Source organism: Podarcis gaigeae (assembly GCF_964106915.1).
Source record: "Podarcis gaigeae genome assembly, chromosome: 13".
NCBI classification, from domain to species: Eukaryota; Metazoa; Chordata; class Lepidosauria; order Squamata; family Lacertidae; genus Podarcis; species Podarcis gaigeae.
The window spans coordinates 183,763-201,604 of record NC_139689.1 but is presented as its reverse complement, the minus strand read 5'-3'; the positions used below and the strand labels follow the sequence as shown (position 1 = coordinate 201,604).

At 50.8% G+C, this 17,842-nt stretch overlaps 1 protein-coding gene across 1 annotated transcript in view; it reads right to left on the bottom strand.

The window, feature by feature from the left end:
* Window positions 1-43: 43 nt before the first annotated feature.
* Window positions 44-17,842, bottom strand: part of LOC310828864 (uncharacterized protein) — a 25,448-nt gene continuing 7,649 nt past the window's right edge. Inside the window, exons 3-5 of the mRNA XM_083706823.1 lie at window positions 15,278-17,338; window positions 4,578-5,049; window positions 44-678 (exon numbers count right to left, since the gene is read on the bottom strand). Of these exons, the coding sequence (XP_083562949.1) occupies window positions 15,858-17,338 (1,481 nt within the window). The 3' untranslated portion in view covers window positions 44-678; window positions 4,578-5,049; window positions 15,278-15,857. The remainder of the gene's footprint in view (window positions 679-4,577; window positions 5,050-15,277; window positions 17,339-17,842) is intronic.

Below are 17,842 nucleotides of genomic sequence, written 5' to 3'. Positions count from 1 at the left end.
TCACCCTATTAATGGAAGAGCAAAAGCTGTGTGTGTGTCAATCAGTCTACTTTCAGGACTGATTTTAGAACCCTCTTATATCAGGCCACATGGTCACTGGAGGTGGCCCCATCATGCAGACTTGTCTATCCACACAGGGACCATCTATTTTTATTTTTTTCTGATACTGGATTTTAAGTTACAGTTACATCTTTTAAAACAGCTGTCAGTATATCACACTGTATTCCACTTGTCTTCTAAAGGAACACGTGGCTCTCCCCGCATAGCGGGTTAGGTTGAGACTGCTGATCCAAAGTGATCAGTAATTTTTACGTTAATTACAATCCTGCTTTCCCTTGTACCAGCTTACCTTGACTTCAGTAAGGCCTTTGAAAAGGTCCCCCATAATATTATTGCAAAAAAGCTAGTAATATGTGGGCTAGACAAAGCTACTGTTAGGTGGATTTGTAATTGGTTGATGGGCTGAACCCAAAGAGTGCTCATCAGTGGCTCATCTTCATCCTGGAAAAAAATGACTATTGGGGTTCCACAAGGTTCTGTCCCGGGCCTGGTGCTATTCAATATTTTTATAAATGATTTGGATGATGGAATAGAGGGTGTGCTAATCAAATTTGCAAATGACTGCAAACTGGGAGGGGTTGCTAATACACCAGAGGACAGGTCAGAATTCAAAATGACCTGAATAGCCTAGAGAGCTGGGCCAAAACCAACAATATGGAGTTCAATAGGGAGAAATGTAAGGTACTACACCTGGATAGAAAAAATGAAATGCACAGGTGGGGGACACTTGGCTTGACAACAGTACCTGTGAAAGGGATCTGGGAGTCTTAGTCGACCACAAGCTGAACATGAGTCCACAGTGTGATGTGGCAGCTAAGAATGCCAATGCAATTCTGGGCTGCATCAATAGGAGTATAGTGTCTAGATCAAGTGAAGGAATGCTACCACATTATTCTGGTTGGTCAGACCACACCTGAAATACTGTGTCCAGTTGAAGAAGGATATTGTCAAGTTGGAGCATGTCCAGAGGAGGGTGACCAAAATGTAAAAGGTCTGGAATCCAAGCCCTATGAGGAGAGACTTAGGGAGCTGGATTTGTTTAATCTAGAGAAGCGAAGATTAAGGAGTGACATGATAGCCATGTTTAAATATTTGAAGGGATGTCATGTCGAAGAGGGAGCAAGCTTGTTTTCTGCTGTTCTAGAGACTAGGATGCAGAATAATGGATTCAAACTATGGGAAAAGAGATTCCACCTGGGCGCGGTAATCCAGTCAGGGAAAAAGGGAGGCATACTATGTTTAGGGCACCGTTTCCAGCCCCTTCCCCTTTTCGGGGTGAGCATAGTGGATCCTAAAAAGGGCTGCTCAGTCATGGATACAGCTGCTGAGCTGCTCAACTGCCTCATTCACTGAGTCAGAACGATTGACCGCCCATGTGTCGGTTCATGACTAGGGGCTTCACATTCCTGCCCCCGTAGCTATTTAGTGATTGCCATGGGGGAGGGTTTGGGGGGGTTGGGTTGGGTTTTTGGAAGATGCCTGTGCGTGAATTTGTTTTATGTGTGTAGATCAGTGCACGCTGACCAACGCACAGTCTTCGCAGTAGGGCTCTGTTCTGATGGCATGAGTAGTCACGACGAACTGGTGGATCCTATCTGCTGCAGCCTTCGTCCGCCTTCACAGCCGTTGTAACACACTGCTTGTTATCACCCGCCTGTTCTGCCGTTGAGGACTTCTTGGATCATTCTTTGTCTAGCTCCTTCCCTGTTATGTACTAAGCTTGGATCCTAGAACAATAGGCAAGTAGGATCCTAGAATGCAAGAACTGATTGGCTTGCAGGAAAAGACCAATCAGGCTCCAGGAGGGAAGCAGAATCAGCCAGTCAGACGGGACTCATTGTGTAAATAATGTATATAAAAGCCTGAGGTTTGGGGGGAAATTCAGTCACTGTTTTACAAGCTGCAATAAAGAGCATGAAATCACTACAGGACTCTGAGCATATTTACCGGTAATTTTCTTTGACCTTACCACCTTGGGTGACCCTGCTGGGAGTACGAGATTCCCGACGGCTTCGCTCACAAGGGTCATAGGAATGTGCAAGCCCACTCACCATGACAAGTGAGAGAACTGAGATAGATTGCACTGAGCCCTGGTCTCATTAGAGAAAGCGTTCCACCAAAAAGGCTCTGGCTCTGGTTGAGGACAGCTGGATATGTTTTTGGGCCAGGGACCACCAGTAGGTTGCTGTTAGATGAGCGTCACACTCATGGGGGGTGTATTGGAAGATAATTCCCACAGATAAGAAAGGTCACATACTGTTTAGGGCTTTAAAGATTAGCACCAAAACACTGAACCTGATTCAATACTCCACCTGGAGCCAATCCAGCTGATGAACAACCAACTGAATGTGGGCTCCCCACAAAGTCCAAATAAGAACTCAATGCATTTGCATTTTAGACCATTTGGAGTTTCTGGAGCAGTCTCAAGGGTAGCCCTGCATATCTCTCTCTCTCTCTCTCTCTCTCTCTCACACACACACACACACACACACATTTATACCCTGCACTCCCCGGCTCAGGTGTACAGCAAGTTAAAGTAGTCTAGTCTGCAGGTGACTACTGCATGGATCACCATGGCTAGGTTGGAAAGGGAAAGGTACAGTACCGATTGCCTAACCTGACATAGATTCAAAAATTCCAGTTTGGCTACATTTGTGACCAATGCCTCCATAGAGACAGAAGCATCCAGGATCACACTGGGACTCCTAATGGCGGCTACAGGTGACTATTGCACCCCATGAAGAGCTGGGAGCTGGCAAACCAAACTGAAATCATTCTGGCCCAGCCATTGGATGCCTATCTTTAATGGATAGAGATTCAGCCGACTCCGTTTCCTCCATCCCAGCACACCCACCGAAAAATTGGCCAATATATCCAGGGTAGCATCTGGCCAGGGCCATGAAGCAGTAGATCCATGATGTTTGTGGTCAGATCAGTGGTTATGTACAAGATATTTGAATAAAGGGTGAATTTGGGGTTCCACGATGCAAAAAGTGTGATGATCCATGAGGATCCGTGCTTCAAAACCACGTTTTTGGGTCATGGTGTTGGCAGCAAGCCGTGGATCTGAGTTTTTTGTGGTGCAGGCTGTGCCCCTGGACATGATGTGTGATTTGATGGTGAGTTTGGGTTGGCCCAATGCAAAAAGGGTGATGATCCATGAGGATCCGTGCTTCAAAACCACGTTTTTGGGCCATGTAGTGGCCAGAAAGCCGTGGATCCATGATTTTTGTGGTGCAGGCTGTGCCCCTGGACATGATGTGTGATTTGACGGTGAGTTTGGGCTGATCTAGTGCAAAAATCATGAGGATCCATGAGGATCCGTGTTTTTTAACCATGTTTTTGCGCCATTGCGGCACCATGAAACAGTGGATGCGTGGTTTTTTGGGTTCTGCCTACAGACTATGATGTGGTCTACAGTATCATGGTGTTTTTATTTTGTTTCAATATAAAAATCATATGAATTAATGAGGATCCGTGCCTCAGATCCATGTTTTTGTGGTGCTCTGCAGATGAAGTTAGACAACAGATCAACAGAGCCAGACTGATACCCAGAGAGAACTTGCTGCAAGACAGACCCCAAAAAGAAAATAACAGAACACCTCTAGTCATCACATACAGCTCCCAAGTTAAAACAGTACAACGCATCATCAGAGATCTACAACCTCTCCTGGACAATGACAGTTCTCTTTCTCAAGCTCTGGGAGGAAGACCTTTCATTGCCTACAGACAGCCACCCAATCTTAAACAACTCCTAACCCACAATAATACTACAACCAGACCTAACACGGACACTGGCACCAGAGCCTGCAATAAACCCAGATGCCAACTTTGCTGCCACATACACCCGAACAACACCATTACTGGCCCCAGCAACATCACACATACCATCTCGGGACTATTTAATTGCTCATCGTCTAACATTGTGTATGCCATCAAATGCCAACAGTGTCCTTCAGCTCTCTATATTGGACAAACAGGCCAGACCTTACGCCAAAGAATAAACGGACATAAATCGGACATCAGGAATCACAAGACAGAGAAACCAGTAGGAGAACACTTCAATCTCCCAGGACATTCTATACAAGATCTCAAAGTAGCTGTTTTACTACAAAGGAATTTCAGAAATAGACTGGAAAGAGAAGCTGCTGAATTGCAACTTATCACCAAACTTAAAACCATGGAGAGACCTGGTATGAACAAGGACATTGGATTCTTATCTCATTATACATGACAAAGCCACTTTTCACCTTCCCACCCCTTGCTTTTTCCTGTAAGACCTATTGCAGTCGTTAAGAGTCGTCAACAGGCTCATCACAGCTATCTGCCAATCACCCATTCCCACCACCCTTCTGAGTAATACCCCTCCCCACCTTCTCACTATATAGAAGGGTCTGGAAACTTCTGTTTCAGTGTATCTGAAGAAGTGTGCATGCACACGAAAGCTCATACCAAGAACTAACTTAGTTGGTCTTTAAGGTGCTACTGGAAGGAATTTTTTTAGAATTCAAAATGACCTTGACAGACTGGAGAACTGGTCCCAAACCAAAAATGAATTGCAATAGGGACAAATGTGAGGTTCTGCACTTAGGCAGGAAGAAACAAATGCACCACTAAAAGATGGGGGACATGAACAGAAGTATGGTGTCCAGGTAAAGTCACATTACCCCTCTATTTTGCCTTCATCAGACCACACCTGGAGTTCTGTGTTCATTTATGGGCGCCACAATTTAAGGAGGATATTGAGAAGCTGGTAGGCGTGCAGAGAAGGGTGAGCAAGACGATCAAGGGTCTTGAAACCAAGTCTCATGAGGAAAAGTTGAAGAGTTGGAGGTGTTTATCATGGAAAAGGAGACTAAGAGGAGATACGAGAGCCATCTTCTAATAGCTAAAGGGCTATCCCATGGAAGATGGAGCAAACTGATTTTTTCCTGCCACAGATGTTAGGACTGTTTGAAGTCATTCTCGAAAGAAACAGAAAAGATGTGCGTTTGTGGGGAGGGCTCTTCCCCCTGCTAGCCTATTCTCCATCTTGGGCTTGGGGACGGGCCCCATACTCCACCTCAGCATAAAAGACTCCAAGGAGGCCCGGGACACTGCTGCTGCCGCTTTGCCGGTGAGTCTTGGGGAGGACCGCTCCCCCTGCAAGCCCATTCTCCACCTTGGGCCTGGGGGCGGGCCCCAGACTCCACCTCAGCATATAAGGCTCCAAGGAGGCCTTGGAACATTGCTGCTGCCGCTTTGCCGTGCGTTTGTGGGGAGGGCTCTTCCCCCTGCAGGCCCACTCTCCATCAGGCCAGGGGGCGGGGCCCACGCTCACTACTCCTGCAGCTTTGGGGACACTGGTGCTGCGGCAGCGGTTGTCTGAAGTGTTTTTATATGTTTTAAACTGTTTTTATTTTTTGCTTTGTTGTACCACCATAAGCGGTGGGTTTTATCCATGTATTTTTATTTTGTTTTGGTTTATTTTGGGTTGGGGTGGGGTGGTTGTGGAGTGGGGTGGGGATTGGTTTTGTTTTCGTGTAATTGTTTTTGTTTGTTTGCTTTTATATTCTGTAAATGGAGGCGAGTCTGAGGCTTGGGATTCCTACTGTGGAGGGGCGAGGGAGGTATGGCGGTGGGGGCAGATGTCATAGGCGAAGGGGATCGAGATACGGATATGCTCGTACCCCTTCCAATCTGCGCCCCATCCCGAGAGACGAGGGTAGGGTGAGCAAGGATTACTCACCTCCGTCACTGGTGTTGTGCAATGCCAGGTCTATAGGCAACAAAACCGCCACCCTGCGAGATTTCTTCACCTCGCAGGGGGTTGACCTGGCATGTGTGACTGAGACCTGGGTGCGCAAAGGGGATACTGTTACCTTACGAGAGATGGCGCCCCCGGGTTTCTCCGTCCTCCACCAGTCGCGGACTGTGGGCCGGGGGGGAGGGGTGGCGTTATTAATCCGGGAAGATTGTTCTTTCAGGGCTCTACCATCGCCATCGATCCCCGGCATTGAATGTGTTGGCCTAGTGTGGGGCTCCGAGGTGAGCTTGGCTGTCTGGCTGGTGTACCGGCCACCTAGCGCACCAGCAGCCACCCTGTCAGGCCTGCTGGAGGTGGTGGCCAGCTGGGCCTTGGAGTTCCCTAATGTCAGGGTTTCAGGGACAGAGAGTGAGGGGGAGGGGTCCCAGGGCGACGAGGAAGAGGACGACGACGACCCGAGGTTGTCAGTGAGTCCGTCAAGTGAATCCGAGGATTCCCAAAAGGGAGCCCCCCTGGTCAGGCCAAGGGGCAGTAGAGAGGGAAGCAGTCAGAAGCAGGGGAACGAAGAGGGAATCCCCAGTGGGGGTTGTAGATCGGGACCGGCCTCTCCGTCAGAACGGAGTGAAGGGGGTGGAGTTGCCAGTGTGTCAGAAAGAGCAGAACAGGAAGCAGAGAGGGGAAGGAGTTCGGAGCAGAACGTCCTGCCGGAAGGGGAGGAGTGTAGTACCGAGAGTAGCGTAACGGTCGAAAGGAAGGTCAGAAGCAACGTACGCGCGCCAAGTTCAAATGTGGAGGCGCGCGGAAATGAGGAGAGCCCTGAGGAGGAGCCTGGTCCCAAAGCACGAAGGAGGGGGGAGCAGGCGTCAGAAGACTCAGCCTCGGGGGAGTCCCGGAGGGAGGGAGCACAGGGGGGCAGGAAGACCCTGCGGAAAAGGAAGGAGAGGAAAAGGTGGAGCAGTACAAGCCTCTTAAGCTGATGCAGGGGCGGGACTGATTCAGAGGGGACTTCTAACATCTAAGGGTAACAGATGCTGAGCCACGGAGCTTGGATGTAACGACAACAATGTTCTTCAATAAAACCTTTTGTATATAACTTGGACTGGATTTTGGTCTCTTGTGAGCTGGGACCTCGGGTGGCTCTGACAGTAAGTCCCCTCACAAAGAACGCAAAATTTTTTTTTGCAAAGCTCACAAACGGTGACAGCCATGAGTGCGGAGGATGAGCTGACAGCACTGCGAACTACAGTTTCCGAACTCACCGCTGCAGTCCTTGCGTCTCAGAAGAAGCATGACGAAATGGAGAAGCGCTGCCAGGACCTGCAAACAAGGTGGGAGCGTGCAAACAGGGAAGGGTTCCCAGGGTCCAGATCAGAGGGCATTGGACTTGGAAGGCGGGGGGGCAGCCTAGTCACCCACTTCGATGGGAACCTGAAGCACTACCCCAGTTTCAGAGCAGACGTTTTGTATGCATTGCACTTGCTTCGTCATGACTTTAAAGATGAGGAGGAGAAAGTGGGGTTTATTGTTTCTCACTTGCATGGGCCGGCCAGAGACTGGTTGCGCAATTTGTGGCGTGAAGATGGCCCTGCCCGCCGCGATTCTGCTGAATTCATTAAAGCGATGGATGCCTGCTTCCAGTCAACCGTAGATTTGGATCTTGCACGCAGGGAGATATTTGGACTGCGGCAAGGCAAAGCCACTGTGCGTCAGTACCATTCCAGATTTTTTGCTTTACTGACTGCGTTACGCTGGGAGAAAGACTGCACACCTGTGAGGGATTTGTTCTGGGAGGGTCTCAGCGGTCCCATAAAGGACGAACTTGCCAGGGGAGACAGACCTCAGACCCTGGAGGAGGTGGTGCAGAGGGCTCTGGCGATTGGGATACGTCACGAGGGACGTCCTTGGCACAATGAGGAAGAACGTCAGGTGCGTCCACCAGCGAGGACGTCTTCTTTCATCCCCAGGGAGTTCAGTCAGTCACATACCTCGCCGCTGGGGAGGCAGGGGGAGGAGCCGATGGAACTTGGTGGTGCTAAGGCTCAAGCAACAGCCAGAGCCCCAGTTTCCGGTGCAGTAAAGGCGAAGCCTCCTAGAGGGACCAGGAAGTGTTACATCTGCAACAGTGCACTGCACATGGCGAAAGAGTGCCCCCAGAGGCTCCAGAAACACACTGCAGCTTTAGCGACGGTAGCTGCAGAAGTGATCCAGGAAGAGGAACCTCAGGGAAACGACAATGCCTGGCTGCAAGCAGAATTGCTGGGGCTCAGCCAGGCGAATCTGTAGAACAGTCCCCAGCGTCTTTGCAACCCACAGACCCTTTACCACCCAAGCCAGCGGTGCAGCTCACTGCAACACTTCAGTTGCCAAATGGGACCACCCTAGAAGTGCCCCTCACGATCGATTCGGGGAGCAACGCCGATTTCGTGGGGATGCAATTCGTCAAGCAGCATCGCATAGCGCTTCTGCCCGCCACAACGCCTCTGAACGTAGTCACGGTGGATGGCAGGAAATTGCTAGGAGGGCAAGTTGTGCAACAGACACCTCCCATGGTGATGCGGATTGGAGATCACCGAGAAGTCATTAGCTTCAATGTCACCCACCTGTCTGACACGCCTATAGTATTGGGCATGAGTTGGCTGGAGAGACACAGTCCTGCTGTAGCGTGGTACCAACGCCAGATCACCTTTTGCTCCTCGTACTGTGCTCAAAATTGCATCCAGTCCTGCCAGGAGGAGGGGGCTGAGCACCAGCTGCGACTTGGCATGGTGCAGGCAGTACCTAGCAAGTACGAAGGGTTCCTGGAGGTTTTCTGCGAGAAGGAAGCTGACCAGTTGCCGCCCCACAGACCTTATGATTGTGCCATCGACCTGGTGCCGGGGGCGCAGTTGCCGACTGCAAAACTGTATTCCATGTCTGAGGACGAGATGCAAGAGCTCAGGGAGTTCATAGAGCACAATTTGAAGCGTGGATTCATCCGGGAATCGAAAGCAGTGGGGGGCAGTCCTGTGTTCTTTGTAAAGAAGAAGGACACGCCCCAAAAAAGACTCATTGTGGATTATAGGTTCATAAACAGTATGACCAAGCCCAAGGCCTTCCCCATGCCCAAGATAGATGATCTCCTAGCAACCGTGAGGAAGGGGAAGATCTTCACCAAATTGGATCTGCGTGGAGCGTATAACCTCATACGCATCCGGGAGGGCGATGAGTGGAAAACGGCCATGTTCACGCCTCTGGGCACGTATGAATACAGAGTTATGCCGTTTGGTCTCCAAAATGGATCTCACGTCTTCCAAGCCTTTATGCATCACGTGCTAGCGGGACTCCTCTACAAGAAATGTGTGTGTTTCCTCGACGACATCCTGATCTTTTCGGAGACGGAAGAGGCCCACGAGAGGGACGTAAAGGAAGTCCTGCAAAGACTACGGGAGAACAGGCTCTACGCCAAGTTAGAGAAGTGCCAGTTTGATGTGATGGAGGTGGATTTCCTGGGCTACAAGCTGTCCGACAATGGACTGGCCATGGACAGCGTCAAGGTCCGCGCGGTGTTGGACTGGAAGAGCCCACGCAATCGGAAGGAAGTCCAGAGATTCGTCGGCTTCGCCAACTTCTACCGCAAATTCATCAGAGGTTTTGCAAAGGAGACAGCAGCGATCACGGACACTCTGAGTTCCAAGAAGAAGAGGTTCGTGTGGACGGAACAGGCGGAGCGCTCTTTTCGGAAGCTTAAAAGCCTTTTCGCCTCCGAGGAGCAGCTGCTGCACGTGGATCCAGGCAGGCCCATGCGAGTAGAGACCGACGCGTCAGACAGGGCGGTTGGAGCCGTGCTCCTGCAAGAAGATCCACATGGGAACTGGAGACCCGGTGCCTTTTACTCCCGAAAGCTCAGCAAGGCGGAGCAAAACTACACCATATGGGACAGAGAGCTGTTGGCCATTCACGCAGCGTTCAAAGCGTGGCGACACTTCCTCACAGGAGCCAAGCACACAGTACAGGTCCGCACGGATCACAAGAACCTAGAGTATTGGCGCACGGCGAAGCTCCAAAGCCAGAGACACATGCGCTGGGCGGAATTCTTCGCGGATTTCGACTTTCGGATAGAGTACATCCCCGGAGATTCCAACGTTATAGCCGATGCGCTATCCAGGAAACCGCAATATCTCGATGAAGCGACACCAGTAGCAGCCAGGCACATTTTCGCACCGCAGGCGTGGTCGTGCGCTGCCATCACAGTAGATCTGGATGCGGTGCGACGCGCGTTGCAAGTGGATCAGTTCGCACAGTCCAAGATGGAGGAGTTGCGCAGAGGTGTGCAGAGTGGCGAAGATTTCCAACTACGCGACGGGCTGCTAACTCGCAAAGGTGCCCTCTACGTGCCAAGCGACGAGCTTCGTGCAAAGGTTCTGCAGCAGTTGCACGACGCCCCCAGTGCGGGCCACTTCGGCAAGGAGAAGACAATAGAACTGGTGGCAAGGGACTTTTGGTGGCCTCGGATGCGTGGAGAGGTAGCGGATTACGTCGCCAGGTGTGACACTTGTCAAAGGTCCAAGCCAGTACACCAGAAGCCAGCGGGGCTGTTGGAACCGCTGGAAACGCCACAGCAACCGTGGGAGAGGGTAGCCCTGGACTTCGTTACTGACCTGCCCAGCTCCAGAGGGAAGACGGCGGTACTGGTGGTTGTGGACCTGTTCACCAAGATGGCGCACTTCATTCCGTGCGCAAAGGTGGCGACGGCGGAACAGACTGCCAAACTCTTCATTGATCACGTGTTCAAGGTGCATGGGCTGCCGCAGTCCATCCTGTCCGACAGGGGGCGCCAGTTTGTTTCCAATTTTTGGCAGAAGCTTTTAGGTATCCTGAACGTCAAGATCAACCTTACGTCGGCGAGACACCCACAGACCAACGGCCAAGCTGAGAGGGTCAACGCGATCATGCAGCAGTACCTGAGATGTTACGCCAATCAGCGACCCGCAGCTTGGGTGGACTACCTGCCGATGGCAGAGTTTGCCTATAACAACACGAAGCACGCGTCCACGGGGGTGACGCCGTTCTTCGCGAACAACGGTCGGCATCCCAGAACCTTCCCGGGGTTCGGGGCACCGAGAGAGGGGGTGCCGCAAGAAGCCGACCAGTTTGCAGCAGAGCTGCAGGAGGTGCACGAAGAGTTGCGGAGACATTTGGAGCTGGCCAAGCAAGCATATAAGGTGCAGGCAGACAAAAACAGGAGAGCGGGGGAGGAGATCCAGGTGGGGGACTGGGTGTGGTTAGCCGCCCAAGCGATGCCAGCCAAGTCGTTGGCCAAGAAGAAGCTAGGGCACAGGCAGTTAGGGCCGTACCAAGTGGAGGCTAAGATCAACCCTGTAGCCTTTCGACTAGCCCTCCCCGAAGGTTCCAGAGTGCATCCGGTATTTCATAGGTCGGTGCTCACCCCCTACAAGGCACCGCACAGGTTTCAGGAGTCTGAAACAGTCCCGCAACTACACACTAAGTCACAGGAGAGGGAGAGGACGCCTAGGGCCGAACCACTCAACGAGGTCACAGAAATCCTGGACTCGAGATGGGGGGAAGAGGGGGTAGAATACTTTCTAGCCACAGAGGGCACTCCAGCCAGTGCCAACGGTTGGGTGCCGGGCTACGCTTTAGACGAACCTCTTCTAAAAGACGAGTTCCATGCCCTTTTCCCGCATAGACCCATGCCAGCCGAGTACTTTGATGACTGGCTCTTTACGCCCACACTCTCAGGCAGTACTTTCCGGGGTTTTTCTTCAGCCGAGGAGAGAACGCCAGAATCTAGCCCGCCCAGGGGATCGTGCTCAGGGGTGGACACAGAACCCTCTTATTGGTGGGACGAGCAACCAGAGGAGGACTGGCGCAGGAAATGGCTGACGGGACCTTGGCCGGCAGCACCAGACGAGGTACCAATGGAAGAGGGAGAAGAGAACACTTTGGGTCAAGAACCCGCATTCGAACACTCATACACCGAACTGCAAGCAGAGGATATGGAGGTACACAACCTGTATCCTGCATCCACCTCCGAAGAGCTACAGCTCCTACAACCTGCACCCGATGGGCGGGAGGGGGGAAGGGGGGGCTTCGAGGGGGGGATGGATGTCAGGGTTTCAGGGACAGAGAGTGAGGGGGAGGGGTCCCAGGGTGACGAGGAAGAGGACGACGACGACCCGAGGTTGTCAGTGAGTCCGTCAAGTGAATCCGAGGATTCCCAAAAGGGAGCCCCCCTGGTCAGGCCAAGGGGCAGTAGAGAGGGAAGCAGTCAGAAGCAGGGGAACGAAGAGGGAATCCCCAGTGGGGGTTGTAGATCGGGACCGGCCTCTCCGTCAGAACGGAGTGAAGGGGGTGGAGTTGCCAGTGTGTCAGAAAGAGCAGAACAGGAAGCAGAGAGGGGAAGGAGTTCGGAGCAGAACGTCCTGCCGGAAGGGGAGGAGTGTAGTACCGAGAGTAGCGTAACGGTCGAAAGGAAGGTCAGAAGCAACGTACGCGTGCCAAGTTCAAATGTGGAGGCGCGCGGAAATGAGGAGAGCCCTGAGGAGGAGCCTGGTCCCAAAGCACGAAGGAGGGGGGAGCAGGCGTCAGAAGACTCAGCCTCGGGGGAGTCCCGGAGGGAGGGAGCACAGGGGGGCAGGAAGACCCTGCGGAAAAGGAAGGAGAGGAAAAGGTGGAGCAGTACAAGCCTCTTAAGCTGGTGCAGGGGCGGGACTGATTCAGAGGGGACTTCTAACATCTAAGGGTAACAGATGCTGAGCCACGGAGCTTGGATGTAACGACAACAATGTTCTTCAATAAAACCTTTTGTATATAACTTGGACTGGATTTTGGTCTCTTGTGAGCTGGGACCTCGGGTGGCTCTGACACCTAACCTATTGGTATTGGGGGACTTCAACATCCATGCTGATGCCACTCCCTCCTCACAGGCTCTGGACCTGGTGTCTTCCATGGCGACACTAGGGCTCTCCCAGTTTGTTTCGGGCCCCACACATCAAGCAGGCCACACGCTGGATTTGATCTTTGGCATCGGTATAGATGTGATCATGTTTCCTTTGATGAAGGTGCCATGGTCTGATCACTATGCTCTGAAAGCCAGGATTGACGTTCCATCCCCACCCTGCTTGGGTGGCGAGCCAATTTGGGCTCGCCCGCAGAGGCTGATGGACCCTGATAGATTCCGTCAAGTCTTGCGGGACCTTTCTCCCCCTGGCGACTCATTGACTGAGCTTGTTGAGGCCTGGAATACCCAGCTCCTGGCAGCCATCAATGAGATCGCACCTAAGCACCCTCTGCGACCCCGCAGAAACCGGGGTCCCTGGTTTACCGAGGAGCTCCGGAAAATGAAGCGGGACCTCAGACGGCTAGAGCGAGTATGGCGGGGTGCCCGTGACGGAGCTTCAAGAACATCTTATAGGGTTTTTATGAAAACCTACGAGATGGCAGTGAAGGCCGCTAAGAAGTCCTACTTCTCGGCCTCCATTGCATCCGCTAGCTCTCGCCCGGCGCAATTATTTAGTATAATTCGGTCTTTAACGTCCCTCGAAGGACAGCCAAATTTAAATAACAATTTGACACACAGCTGTGAGGCATTTGCGAGCTTTTTTGCGGAGAAGGTCTCGTTGCTCCGCCATGACCTCCCTGCCAGTTTGGATACAATAAAGGAACTGGAGGCCCCTCGACTGTCCTCAGGTCCAGTATTGGACCACTTTGACCGGATATCCCCAGCCAATGTGGACAGACTCCTCCGAGCTGGAAAGCCCACCACCTGTCCTCTTGACCCGTGCCCGCCCTGGCTGATTAGAGCGTGTCCAGACGAGGTGCGGGCCCCCCTGGGGGATATCATCAATCTGGCACTGGGACATTCCCAGGGGAACTGAAGGAGGCAGTGGTGCGCCCGCTCTTAAAGAAAACATCATTAGATCCCTTAGATCTATCCAATTACGGTACCGCCCGGTTTCGAATCTTCCATTCCTGGGTAAGGTGATTGAGAGAGCGGTTGCTGAACAGCTTGGTAGGTTTCTGGATGAAACATCGGCTCTGGATCCATTCCAGTCCGGCTTCCGCGCTGGTCATGGGACCGAGACGGCTCTGGTCGCCCTAACAGATGATCTCCGCAGGCAGCTGGATCGAGGGGGGTCGGGGCTGCTGATTCTTCTAGACCTGTCAGCAGCCTTTGACATGGTCGATCACGAACTCCTGGACCACCGCCTTGCCGACGTGGGGATCCAGGGCACAGTCCTTCAATGGCTGCGCTCGTTTCTCTCTGGTCGGGGACAGAGGGTGGCGCTTGGGGGGGAATTGTCATCCCGCCACTCCTTGGTGTGTGGTGTGCCCCAGGTTGCAATACTCTCCCCGATGCTTTTTAACATCTTTATGCGCCCCCTCGCCCAGTTTGTCCGGAGTTTTGGGCTGGGCTGCCATCAGTATGCTGATGACACCCAACTCTATCTGTTGATGGACGGCCACCCAGACTCGGCCCCAGACACACTGACCAGATGCTTGGAGGCTGTGGCTGGATGGTTACGTGGGAGCCGGTTGAAGTTAAATCCTTCAAAGACAGAGGTCCTCTGGCTGGGACAGGACGACATGGGACTGAGGGGGCAACTCCCATCTCTTGCAGGGGTGCAATTAGTGCCAGCACCGTCCGTTAAGAGTTTGGGTGTAATCTTCGATACCTCCCTCTCCATGGAGGCGCAGATTGCAGCTATAACAAAGGCGGCATTTTTTCATCTCCGCCAAGCTAAGCAGTTGGCTCCTTACCTCTCTCGCCCTGACCTAGCCACTGTGATCCATGCGACGGTCACCTCCAGACTGGATTATTGTAACTCGCTCTACGTGGGGCTGCCCTTGAGACTGACCCAGAAACTCCAGCAGGTGCAAAATGCCGCAGCGAGACTCCTTACGGGGTCTTCGCTTAGAGATCACATTCATCCGGTGCTATACCAGCTGCACTGGCTCCCGGTGGAGTACAGGATCAGGTTTAAGGTGCTGGTTTTAACCTTCAAAGCTCTATACGGCCTAGGGCCCTCGTACCTACGGGACCGCCTCTCCTGGTATGCCCCACAGAGGAACTTACGATCTTCAAATAAAAACACCTTGAAGGTCCCAAGCCACAGAGAGGTTAGGCTGGCCTCAACTAGAGCCAGGGTTTTTTTGGCTGCGGCTCCAACCTGGTGGAACGCTCTGTCACAAGAGACAAGGGCCCTGCAGGATTTGACATCTTTCCGCAGGGCCTGCAAGACAGAGCTGTTCCACCTGGCCTTTGGTCAGGGCGCAGCCTGACTCCCTCCTTTGGCAATCTTTACAAAACTTTAGTTTATGGTTGCCATCAATTTTGATTTTAATTCATTTTTATAATGTTTTATAATGTACTGTTTTAGTGTTGTTAGCCGCCCTGAGCCCGGCTTCGGCTGAGGAGGGCGGGATATAAATAAAAATTATTATTATTATTATTATTATTATTATTATTATTAACTTTAAGAATCTTTTCTGTGAGTTCTGGGTTTGGTTTTCTGGGCTGATTAGACACAGCTGGCGATGTGTATAAAAGAAAAGAAGTCACAGTTTGAATTTTACCTATGGAGAGAGAACAGCCACATGCTTTGTGTTTGTTGTTTTTATATAGCTGTAATAAAACCTTTGTTTGAGTGTTTTACACCGGTCTCATGGTCTCGTGGTTCTGTCGTCTGCAACCAGAAGAAACGCCCCCCCCCCAACAAGGACTGAAGCAATTGACTTCAAGTTACAGGAAAGGAGATTCCAGCTAAACAGTAGGCATAACTTTCTGTCAGTAAGAGTGATATCACTGTAGCACATACTCCACGAGAAAGTGCTGGACTGTTCTTGATTGGAGGTTTTTCAGCAGAGGCTGAATGGCCATCTCTCACAGACAGTGCTATTTTTCTAGAAAAATGGTGCCAGAACACAGCATGAACTTCTCCCTCGCTCTGATGAGCTCCAGTTGAAAAAAAACTCTTAATTGAGCTTCCTGCATTGCAGGGAGTTAGATGACCCTCAGAGTCCCTTCCAACACTATGATTCTACAATTCAACTATTCTCCCTGCTGTGAGTTCTTGGATGGAAAGTGAGCTTGCCCATCTGAAGCGCTTTCCACATTCCAAGCGCTGTTATGGTTTCTCCCCATATGGATTCTTTGATGGGAAGTGAGAGTCTTGCTGTGTCTGAAGCTTTTTCCACATTTGAAGCACTGATAGGGTTTCTCCCCTGTATGAATTCTTTGATGGGAAATGAGATGGTCCTTTCTACTGAAGCTCTTTCCACATTTGGAGCATTGATAGGATTTCTCCCCTGTATGAATTCTTTGATGGGAAGTGAGACTGGAGCTCTGTTTGAAGCTCTTTCCACATTCCAAGCATTGATATGGTGTCTCCCCTGTATGAATTCTTTGATGGGAAGTGAGACTGGCTTTGTGAATGAAGCTCTTTCCACACTCCAGGCACTGATATGTTTTGTCCCCTGTATGAATTATTTGATGGGAAGTGAGATAGGATCTCCGACCGAATCTCTTTCCGCATTCTAGGCACTGATACGGCTTGTGCCCTGTATGAATACTTTGATGGGAATTGAGACTTTGCTTGTGGGTGAAGCTCTTTCCACATTCCAAACATTGATAGGGTTTCTCCCCTGTATGAATTATTAGATGGAAAACGAGACTTTCCTTGCGGGAGAAGTTCTTTCCACATTCCAAGCACTGATGTGGTTTCTCCCCTGTATGTATTCTTTGATGGGAAGTGAGATTTGTCTTCCAACTGAAGCTCTTTCCACACTCTTGACATTGAAATGGTTTCTCCAGTGTATGAATTCTCTGATGGGCAGTGAGACTTCCCTTCCGGTTGAAGCTCTTTCCACATTTCAAGCACTGATACGGTTTCTCTCCTGTATGGATTATTTGATGGGAAGTGAGATGGCCCCTCTGAATGAAGCTCTTTCCACATTCGAAGCACTGGTGTGGTTTCTCCCCTGTATGAATTCTTTGATGGGCTCTAAGTGTGTCCTTTTCACTAAACCTCTTTCCACATTCCAAACACTGATAAGGTTTCTCCCCTGTATGAATTCTTTGATGGGAAGTGAGACTTTCCTTCCAACTGAAACTCTTTCCACACTCTTGACATTGAAATGGTTTCTCCCCTGTGTGAATACTCTGATGGGTTGTGAGGCTTTCCTTCTGGGTGAACCTCTTTCTGCATTCCAAGCACTGATATCGTTTCTCCCCGGTGTGAATTCTTTGGTGGGAAGTGAGACTATACTTCCTGTTGAAGCACTTTCCACATTCCAAGCACTGATAGGGTTTCTCTAATGTATGAATTCTCTGATGGACAGTGAGACCTTCCTTCCGGGTGAATCTCTTTCTACATTCTAAACACTGATATGGTTTCATCCCAATAAGATTTATTTGATAGGAAGTGGAAAGGGAGATGGAGCTCTCTCCATACTCCAAATTTTTATATGGTTTCTCCACTGTGTGGATTTCGTTGTGGTCTCCCCAGTTCTTCATTTCCAATTGATCACCACCTGCGATGAAGGGAGAAATGGGTTAGAACCTCTGAAATAAATGGAACCCCAAATGATTGGACAATGCTAACTTACTCTTGTGATAGTGGAAGAATGGGAGGGGTTAGACATGAAGTGTTACTACAGGGTTCACTGCCTGTGTTGACTGGTATTCATGGACGTAGTTGTGGGAACCTGAGATGTGCAAAACCTGGCTCTTTTCTTGAATTTATTTCATAGAGCCCAGTCATGGAATTTTCTGCATCTCTATTGTCACTCACCTGTTTGTTGCTCCATTTCCAAGGCCCATGGTCTCTTTGGTCAACCAAAAACAGACGGAAGCAAAAACAAAAACTCAAATCCTGACAGAATCTACTTTCACTTCCCTAAAAATTATGAAAACTACAGTGGTACCTTGGGTTATGTACTTAATTCGTTCCAGAGGTCCGTTCTTAACCTGAAACTGTTCTTAACCTGAAGCACCACTTTAGCTAATGGGGCCTCCCACTGCTGCCATGCTGCCGG